Source organism: Mauremys mutica, chromosome 13, assembly GCF_020497125.1.
Source record: "Mauremys mutica isolate MM-2020 ecotype Southern chromosome 13, ASM2049712v1, whole genome shotgun sequence".
Classification (NCBI taxonomy): Eukaryota; Metazoa; Chordata; order Testudines; family Geoemydidae; genus Mauremys; species Mauremys mutica.
Window position 1 is genome coordinate 46,522,548 of NC_059084.1, and position 9,621 is coordinate 46,532,168.

Sequence of the window (9,621 nt, forward strand, 5' to 3'; positions counted from 1 at the left end):
GAGACTCCGAATGGAGTCTCAAGGGTTTGGGGAAATAACAGACTTTGGTCTCAGCGTCCCAAGAGAAAAAGGCGTCACCTGCCCAGGCACAATCTCTGCTCGATGTGACCCACCGAAAGTCAACCAGAAGAGACCGTGACTGAGCTCACCCCACACCTCCCTTTGGGTCCGGCCACTCGTCTTTGGTTTATTGCTCTTCCTTTAATAATGAAAGCGCCGTGGTTTCTAACGGGGGGGGGGGGGGATTTGACGGGGCTGGGAGCAGGGGGGCCCCGAAGAGAAGGGAAAGACGCCTGGACTTGTCAGGCAGTGAAACAAACAGTCACCGCTGGGAAATCGTGTTGGCTTCCCCTAAACTAAAGATTGTTCGTCATTTAGATACAACCTGGATAATGTTTTCACCCCTCTGGCCATGAGGCCAAGAATCCAATTCCTCAGCGTCCAACCATTGAAAATGACTCATTTCAACCCCACCCGTCTATCTACGTATCGACCTGCCTATCTACCCTCCTACCCCCTACGCCTTCTCGATCTATCCATCCCCACCGCCCCTCTATCCATCCATCTATCTATCCCCTGCCCCACCCACCCACCCCCTCCACCCATCCCCACCCACCCCCTCCATCTATCTCCATCCCCACCCACCCCGTCCATCTATCCATCCCCACCCACCCCGTCCATCTATCTATCTATCCATCCCCACCGCCCCTCTATCCATCCATCTATCTATCTATCCCCTGCTCCACCCACCCCCTCCACCCATCCCCACCCACCCCCTCCATCTATCTGTCTATCCCCACCCACCCCGTCCACCTATCTATCCCCACCCACCTCCTCTATCTATCCATCCCCACGGCCCCTCTATCTATCTATCTATCCCCTGCCCCACCCACCCCCTCCACCCATCCCCACCCACCCCCTCCATCTATCCATCCCCACCCACCCCCTCCATCTATCTGTCTATCCCCACCCACCCCGTCCATCTATCCATCCCCACCGCCCCTCTATCTATCCGCACCCACCCCCTCCACCCATCCCCACCCACCCCCTCCATCTATCTATCTATCCATCCCCACCCACCCCCTCTGTATCCCCATCCCCACCCACCCCCTCCATCTATCTGTCTATCCCCACCCACCCCGTCCATCTATCCATCCCCACCGCCCCTCTATCTATCTATCTATCTGCACCCACCCCCTCCACCCATCCCCACTCACCCCCTCCATCTATCTATCCCCAGCCCCACCCACCCCCCTGTATCTGTCTGTCCCTTCCTGGGCGCTCAGCCCGCGCCCCCGCCCAGTTCAAGGCCGCCCCGTGTCGCCCCGCCCGGGCCCCGTTTCCCCGCCAGGGGGCGCCCCGGTCGCGTCCCGGACTCTGCTCGATCCGCTTTCGGTTTCGGCGGCCGCGTCCCCCCCGCCCGGCCGCGCAGCTGCCAGCGGAACTCGGGGGGCGGCAGAAGCGGGGGCGGGAGGTTTGTCCGGGGGGCGCGGGGGGCAGCCCGGGGGGGGGGCGCTGCAGGAAGCGACCCAGGGGCTCAGCCCCGCCTGCCAGCGAAAGGGAAAAGTTTTGTGGGAGCGACATTTTGTGGGGGCGGGGCGAGGCTGGGGGAGGGGTCCCCGCGGGGGGGCAGCTCCGTGGGGCGGGGGAGGGGTCAGAGTCCCCACAGGGCGGGGGGGGGGCAGCTCCACGGGGCGGGGGAGAGGGGTCCCGCGGGGGGGGGCAGCTCCTTGGGGCGGGGGAGGGGTCAGAGTCCCCACACGGCGGGGGAGGGGCCCCGCGGGGGGTGCAGCTCCACGGGGCGGGGGGAGGGGTCAGAGTCCCCACAGGGCGGAGGGGAGTGGAGGGGTCCCGCGGGGGGGGGCCGCTCCATGGGGCGGGGGGAGGGGTCAGAGTCCCCACAGGGCGGAGGGGAGGGGAGGGGTCCCGCGGGGGGGGGCAGCTCCATGGGGCGGGGGGAGGGGCAGAGTCCCCACACGGCGGGGGAGGGGCCCCGCGGGGGGGGAGCTCCATGGGGCGGGGGGGAGGGGTCAGAGTCCCCACAGGGCGGAGGGGAGGGGTCCCGCGGGGGGGAGCTCCATGGGGCGGGGGGAGGGGTCAGAGTCCCCACAGGGCGGAGGGGAGGGGAGGGGAGGGGAGGGGTCCCGCGGGGGGGGGCAGCTCCATGGGGCGGGGGGGAGGGGCAGAGTCCCCACTCGGCGGGGGGGCCCGCGGGGGGGTGAGCACTGGCTGCCCCCCCGACGCTCTCTCCTTGCCAGGGGGCGGCGTGTCCGGCCGAGCCCGCAGGCGGCATGTGGGGGCGGCTCAGGCTGGCGGGTCCCGGCGCCGGGATCCTGCGTCCCGCGGGGGGGTCGCTGCGGGCGATGGGCACCGCCGGGGCGAGCCGGGGGCGCCTGGCCGACAAGGTGGCTCTTGTGACGGCTTCTACGGAGGGGTGAGTGACCCCCCCCCGCCCCCCCAGTGCCCCCCGGGATCCCCCCACCCCCCCAGTGCCCCCCACTCCCGCCGCGCAGCCCCCCGGGATCCCCCAACCCCCCCAGTGCCCCCCACTCCCGCCGCGCAGCCCCCCGGGATCCTCCAACCCCCCCAGTGCCCCCCACTCCCGCCGCGCAGCCCCCCGGGATCCCCCCACCCCCCCCAGTGCCCCCCACTCCCGCCGCGCAGCCCCCCGGGATCCCCCAACCCCCCCAGTGCCCCCCACTCCCGCTGCGCAGCCCCCGGGATCCCCCAACCCCCCCAGTGCCCCCCACTCCCGCCGCGCAGCCCCCCGGGATCCCCCAACCCCCCCAGTGCCCCCAACTCCCGACCCGCAGCCCCTCAGGATCCCCCCACCCCCCTGAGTGCCCCCCACTCCCGCCGCGCAGCCCCCCGGGATCCCCCCAACCCCCCCAGTGCCCCCCACTCCTGCCGCGCAGCCCCCTGGATCCCCCCCCAGCCCTAGTGGTGCCCCTCACTCCTGACCCGAAGCCCCTGGGATCCCCCCCCGGTGCCCCTCACTCCCGACCCTCCTCTCCCCCCAGGATCGGGTTCGCTGTCGCCCAGCGCCTGGCGCAGGATGGGGCCCATGTGGTGCTGAGCAGCAGGAAGCAGAGTAACGTGGATCGAGCCGTGGCAGAGCTCCGAGCCCAGAACCTCCCCGTGTCCGGGACCGTGTGTCACGTGGGCCGAGCTGAGGATCGGGAGCGCCTGGTAGCCACGGTGAGCCCGGATGCCTGGGTTCTCTCCTGGCTCTGGGAGGGGAGTGGGGTCTAGTGGTTACAGCAGGGGGCTGGGAGCCTGGATGCCTGGGTTCTCTCCTGGCTCTGGGAGGGGAGTGGGGTCTAGTGGTTACAGCAGGGGGCTGGGAGCCCGGATGCCTGGGTTCTCTGCCCAGCTCTGGGAGGGGAGTGGGGTCTAGTGGTTAGAGCGGGGGGGGGCTGGGAGCCAGGACTCCTGGGTTCTCTGCCCAGCTCTGGGAGGGGAGTGGGGTCTAGTGGTTAGAGCAGGGGGGTGCTGCGAGACAGGACTCCTGGGTTCTCTGCCCGGCCCTGGGAGGGGAGTGGGGTCTAGTGGTTAGAGCAGGGGGATCTGGGAGCCAGGACTCCTGGTTTCTCTCCCTGGCCCTGGGAGGGCAGCACCTGGCCCAGGGGGCGCCGATCGCGGTCCGTAACCGGTCCCCCCATGTCTCATCTCTCCAGGCCCTAGAGCGTCACGGGGGTATCGACATCCTGGTCTCCAATGCGGCCGTGAACCCGTTCTTCGGCAGCACGCTGGAGGCCAGCGAGGACGTGTGGAACAAGGTGGGGGAGGGGGCAGAGCAGGGAGGGGGGCTGGGCTCAGAGGGGGGTTGGGAGACTAGGGGATGTAGTGGGAGCTGGGGGCAGCTGGGGGTCAGAGGGGGGAGGGGAGGGGCATTGGATGAGAGGGGGCAGCTGGGGGGCACAGATGGGGTGGGGAGGGGAAAGGGCCCTGGGTGGAGCGGGGGGGCAGAGTGTGGGGCAGGAGGGCATCTGGGGCAATGGGGGGGCAGAACCTGGACTCCCCCTGACCCCCCCTTCAGATCCTGCAGATCAATGTGACAGCGACAGCATTGCTGGTCGGCCTGGTCGTGCCCCACATGGAGAAACGGGGGTGAGTGGGGGGGGCCTGGGGGGAGGGGCGAGGGGGACACACGGGGGAGGGGGCCTGCGGGGGAGGGGCGATGAGGGGCGAGGGGGACACACGGGGGAGGGGGCCTGCGGGGGAGGGGCGACGAGGGGCGAGGGGGAGACACGGGGGAGGGGGCCTGCGGGGGAGGGGCGAGGTGGACACACGGGTGAGGGCGCCTGCGGGGGAGGGGCGATGAGTGGCGAGGGGGACACACGGGGGAGGGGGCCTGCGGGGGAGGGGCGACGAGGGCGAGGGGCGAGGGGGAGACACGGGGGAGGGGGCCTGCGGGGGAGGGGCGATGAGGGGCGAGGGCGCCTGCGGGGGAGGGGCGATGAGGGGCGAGGGGGAGACACGGGGGAGGGGGCCTGCGGGGGAGGGGCGAGGGGGGCGAGGGGGAGACACGGGGGAGGGGGCCTGCGGGGGAGGGGCGAGGGGGACACACGGGGGAGGGGGCCTGCGGGGGAGGGGCGAGGGGGACACACGGGGGAGGGGGCCTGCGGGGGAGGGGCGATGAGGGGCGAGGGGGACACACGGGGGAGGGGGCCTGCGGGGGAGGGGCGACGAGGGGCGAGGGGGACACACGGGGGAGGGGGGACGAGGAAGGGGGGAGCCCAGGGGCAGCAGGTCTCTCGTCTCTGGCTCATTCCCTCTCTCCGTGCAGGGGCGGCTCCATCGTCCTGGTCTCCTCCATCGCCGGGTTCTCCCCCTTCCCGGTGAGAGGCCCCGGCCCCGGCCCCGGCGCGGGGGACAGGGGGGTGGCTGGCGGGGAGCAGAGGCGGTCGCAGGGGGGTGGCTGGCAGGGCCGGGGGGTGGTAGGGAGGAGCGGGGCTGAGTATTGGGTCAGAGGGGCAGGGGCTGGCGGGGGCGGGGCAGGGGCTGGCGGGGGCCTGGCGGGGGGCTGGCGGGGGTGGGGCAGGGGCTGGCAGGGGGCGGGGCAGGGGCTGGCGGGGGGCTGGTGGGGGCGGGGCAGGGGCTGGCGGGGGAGGGGCAGGGGGCTGGCGGGGGTGGGGCAGGGGCGGGCAGGGGGCGGGGCAGGGGCTGGCGGGGGGCTGGTGGGGGCGGGGCAGGGGCTGGCGAGGGGCCTGGCGGGGGCGGGGCAGGGGCTGGCGGGGGCGGGGCAGGGACTGGCCGTGCTGATCCCCATCTCCCCCCCCGCCCCCCCAGGCGCTGGGCCCCTACAGCGTCAGTAAAACGGCTCTTCTGGGGCTCACCAAGGCCCTGGCTCCCGAGCTCGGCGCCCGCAACGTCCGCATCAACGGCCTGGCCCCGGGGATCATCCAGACCCGGTTCAGCTCCGCCGTGAGTGCGGGGGGGGGGGGGCTGCTGGGGGCGGGGCCTCACTGCTATGGGTGGGGCCTGATGGGGCACTGCTGGGGGGGCCTCACCTGGGGGGCGGGGCAGTGACCCCCAAGTCTGTTTTTTCTTCCAGCTGTGGAAGGACGAGGCCGTAAAGGAGAAAATGATGGAAAACCTGAGAGTGCAAAGGTACCAACGTCCTCCAGTCCCCCACGTGCCCCTCCCCCCATCCCCCCCGTCCCCATACACACCCCTCCCCTCATCCCCCCATCCCCCCCGTCCCCATACACACCCCTCCCCTCATCCCCCCCTCCCCCCCGTCCCCGTACACACCCCTCCCCTCATCCCCCCCTTCCCCCCCGTCCCCGTACACACCCCTCCCCTCATCCCCCCCTCCCCCCCGTCCCCGTACACACCCCTCCCCTCTTCCCCCCCTCCCCCCGTCCCCGTACACACCCCTCCCCTCATCCCCCCGTCCCCGTACACACCCCTCCCCTCATCCCCCCATCCCCCCGTCCCCATACACACCCCTCCCCTCATCCCCCCATCCCCCCGTCCCCATACACACCCCTCCCTCCCCCCCCCTCCATCCCTCCCCATACACACCCCTCTCTCCATCCACCACACGCCCCCCAGTCCCCTCCCCCGGGGCTCACCGTGTCTCTTCTCCCCAGGCTGGGGGTCCCGTCTGACTGTGCCGGGATCGTCTCCTTCCTGTGCTCCCCCGACGCCAGCTACATCACCGGGGAGACCGTGGTGGTGGGCGGGGGCGCCCCCTCCCGCCTCTGACCCCAGAACACGGATGGCCTGACGGACGGACGGGCGGGCCCTGATTGGCCATTGGGGTGCACTCCTCGAGGGGGGGAGTCTGGGAGAGAAGCAGGTTTGGGTGGCTGGAATTGTTGGCGGCACTAAAGGGAAGTGGGGGAGCAAGATTTTGGGGGGCTGAAGAAAGCCAGTGGATCAGTTTTTGGGGGGCAGGGTGCTGGGGTGACCTGTATGGGAGGATTCCTGTGGGAAGAGAGAAGCAGGAGAGTTTGGGGGATGGGGCAGGAAGGGGGGGGCCAAAGGGTAGATGGGGGCAGGGAGTGAGCATGAGGGAAGTTGGGGTACACATCTGGGAGGAGGCGGGGCAATTTGGGGGGGCAATGATGGGGCAGGGAGGAGAAGGGGAGATTTAGGCAGGCTGTGGTGGTGGATTTGGGGGGATGGCCCCCCATGTGGGGAGGGGGGCTGAGTATTGGGGGGCACGGGACCTCCTGCCATTTCCACCCTTCCCCCATCTCTCTGTGTTCTAGACTTGATAAATTGTTCCTGCATCCTCTGTCTGCATCCTTCGTTTGGGGGGAGGGGCAGGGGTCTCATGGGGGAGGGGAAGGAGGGGGCAGGGGGTCTCTCAGGGCTGCAGGGAGGGGACGGAGGGGGGGGGGGGGGGGTCTCATGGGGGCGGGGAGGGAGGGGGCAGGGGGTCTCTATCAGGGCTGCAGGGGACGGAAGGGGGAGGGGCAGGGGTCTCATGGGGGAGGGGAAGGAGGGGGCAGGGGGTCTCTATCAGGGCTGCAGGGGACGGAAGGGGGAGGGGCAGGGGTCTCATGGGGGAGGGGAAGGAGGGGGCAGGGGGTCTCTATCAGGGCTGCAGGGGAGAGGACGGAAGGGGGAGGGGCAGGGGTCTCATGGGGGAGGGGAAGGAGGGGGCAGGGGGTCTCTATCAGGGCTGCAGGGGAGGGGACGGAAGGGGGAGGGGCAGGTGTCTCATGGGGGAGGGGAAGGAGGGGGCAGGGGGTCTCTATCAGGGCTGCAGGGGACGGAAGGGGGAGGGGCAGGGGTCTCATGGGGGAGGGGAAGGAGGGGGCAGGGGGTCTCTCAGGGCTGCAGGGAGGGGACGGAAGGGGGAGGGGAGGGGTCTCATGGGGGAGGGGAAGGAGGGGGCAGGGGGTCTCTATCAGGGCTGCAGGGGACGGAAGGGGGAGGGGCAGGGGTCTCATGGGGGAGGGGAAGGAGGGGGCAGGGGGTCTCTATCAGGGCTGCAGGGGACGGAAGGGGGAGGGGCAGGGGTCTCATGGGGGAGGGGAAGGAGGGGGCAGGGGGTCTCTATCAGGGCTGCAGGGGAGAGGACGGAAGGGGGAGGGGCAGGGGTCTCATGGGGGAGGGGAAGGAGGGGGCAGGGGGTCTCTATCAGGGCTGCAGGGAGGGGACGGAAGGGGGAGGGGCAGGGGTCTCTCAGGGGGGAGGGGAAGGAGGGGGCAGGGGGTCTCTATCAGGGCTGCAGGGGAGGGGACGGAAGGGGGAGGGGCAGGTGTCTCATGGGGGAGGGGAAGGAGGGGGCAGGGGGTCTCTATCAGGGCTGCAGGGAGGGGACGGAAGGGGGAGGGGCAGGGGTCTCTCATGGGGTAGGGGAAGGAGGGGGCAGGGGGTCTCTATCAGGGCTGCAGGGAGGGGACGGAAGGGGGAGGGGCAGGGGTCTCATGGGGGAGGGGAAGGAGGGGGCAGGGGGTCTCTCATGGGGGAGGGGAAGGAGGGGGCAGGGGGTCTCTATCAGGGCTGCAGGGGAGAGGACGGAAGGGGGAGGGGCAGGGGTCTCAGGGGAGAGGGGAAGGAGGGGGCAGGGGGTCTCTCAGGGCTGCAGGGAGGGGACGGAAGGGGGAGGGGCAGGGGTCTCATGGGGGAGGGGAAGGAGGGGGCAGGGGGTCTCTATCAGGGCTGCAGGGAGGGGACGGAAGGGGGAGGGGAGGGGTCTCATGGGGGAGGGGACGGAGGGGGCAGGGGGTCTATCAGGGCTGCAGGGGAGGGGACGGAAGGGGGAGGGACTAGGGGTCTCTCAGGGGGGCAGGGAAAGGGGGTCTCTAGTGGGGTGGAGGGGACGGGGGGCTATAGTAGGTGTGTCGAAGGGGGGGGGGCTTACTGGAATCCTGCCCTCCCAGGTTATGTCCCCACCCCGTTCCCGCAAAGGGGGGCTGTTTTGCAGAGCGCCCCCCCCGTCACAGACACTCCTCCTCCGCCTCCTTCCACCTTCTCTCCGTCCCTCGCCCGGCTCTGCCTGCACAGAGCTGTCGCGCTGTCGTGTTACCAACTCAACCCGACAGCTCAGCCATTTCGCCTCCGGAGCCCGGGGACGGCGCTGGCGTTTCCACGAGCGTCTCCGTGCCCCTTCTGGTGACCGTTGGTCCCGTTCGTGCGGAATCGCCGAAAGGCTCCCGGGCGCGGCTGAGGCACAAGATGGGCTGGTTCATTGCCCTTGTCGTTACTCATTCGGCGCTGAATTTCAGCACCAACGCTACGGCCAAACGGGAAACGCGGCGGGTTTCCTTTCTCCTCGGTTGTGCCCGTGTAGCGAAGTTCTTCCTACAGCTGCAGCTGAGGACTGGGAAAATCAAAATAAAGCCAGTGTTTACCGATAGGAAGGAAAACCCTGTACGTTGTATCTGTATCCAGAGACCTCCTTTTAATCATAGTCAACTACTTCTCCATGGCTTTGGCCAACCAACTAAAAGTGGAAGCTCATACGGCCGCAGACATGTCACCATCCCTCATAAACCAGATGGTATCGGACCGGCTCAACGTTTTCTTTCCAGACGTACGAATGTTGACTTTGGAGACTCTTCCAGTTGACCGAGCGTCAAGTGAGGTTGCCAGTTAAAAAATGTACGTACTGTTGTGAGATTTGCAATTGTTTTCCAGAGGGTCATCCATAGCCCCCGCGCTCGCCGGGTCCTACGCCAACGTAGGGTCAAAATGCCACGTTGGTGAAGTCGGTGCGACCAGCCGCCATTTCTCTTAGAATACGTTTTCTTGGGTAGTTATAACGTAGCGCTCGCAGACTGACGGCCTCTTGGTTTCAGTGCGGGGTGACATTCGGCGCGTCCATCTTTGGTCAACAGGCACGTTCCAACCGTTCATCCTCTTGTATTCGATGGCTGCGCGATACTTTCAGAGCGAAGAGTTTAGGGCCAACGCTTCAAAACCCTGTTGGATAAAAGTACCACGTCAAGGGTTGTAGAAAAACAACAGGAAACGATTCTCTAGTGTGTCCAGACAATGTAATAAACCAACACACCAAAGCCGTTACTGCTAGAAAATCTCCCCCCGATGCTTTGGTTAATCTGCTTTATTGACGATTTCGGATTGTCTTGTCTGCGGGAGACAATGTCTCGTAACCTGGGTGAGAATATCTCTGGGCCAGCTCCCTTTTCCCTCTGG

The 9,621-nt window shown here is 68.6% G+C and overlaps 1 protein-coding gene across 1 annotated transcript; it reads left to right on the forward strand.

Moving 5' to 3' along the window:
- The first annotated feature begins 2,257 nt into the window (after positions 1 to 2,257).
- Positions 2,258 to 6,748, forward strand: LOC123348251 (dehydrogenase/reductase SDR family member 4-like). Its single transcript, XM_044985747.1, has 8 exons — positions 2,258 to 2,434; positions 3,021 to 3,198; positions 3,678 to 3,779; positions 4,040 to 4,110; positions 4,790 to 4,841; positions 5,293 to 5,427; positions 5,558 to 5,613; positions 6,099 to 6,748. The coding sequence occupies exons 1-8, from the start codon at positions 2,292 to 2,294 to the stop codon at positions 6,211 to 6,213; spliced, it is 852 nt and encodes a 283-aa protein (XP_044841682.1). The 5' UTR covers positions 2,258 to 2,291; the 3' UTR covers positions 6,214 to 6,748.
- The last annotated feature ends 2,873 nt before the right edge of the window (positions 6,749 to 9,621 follow it).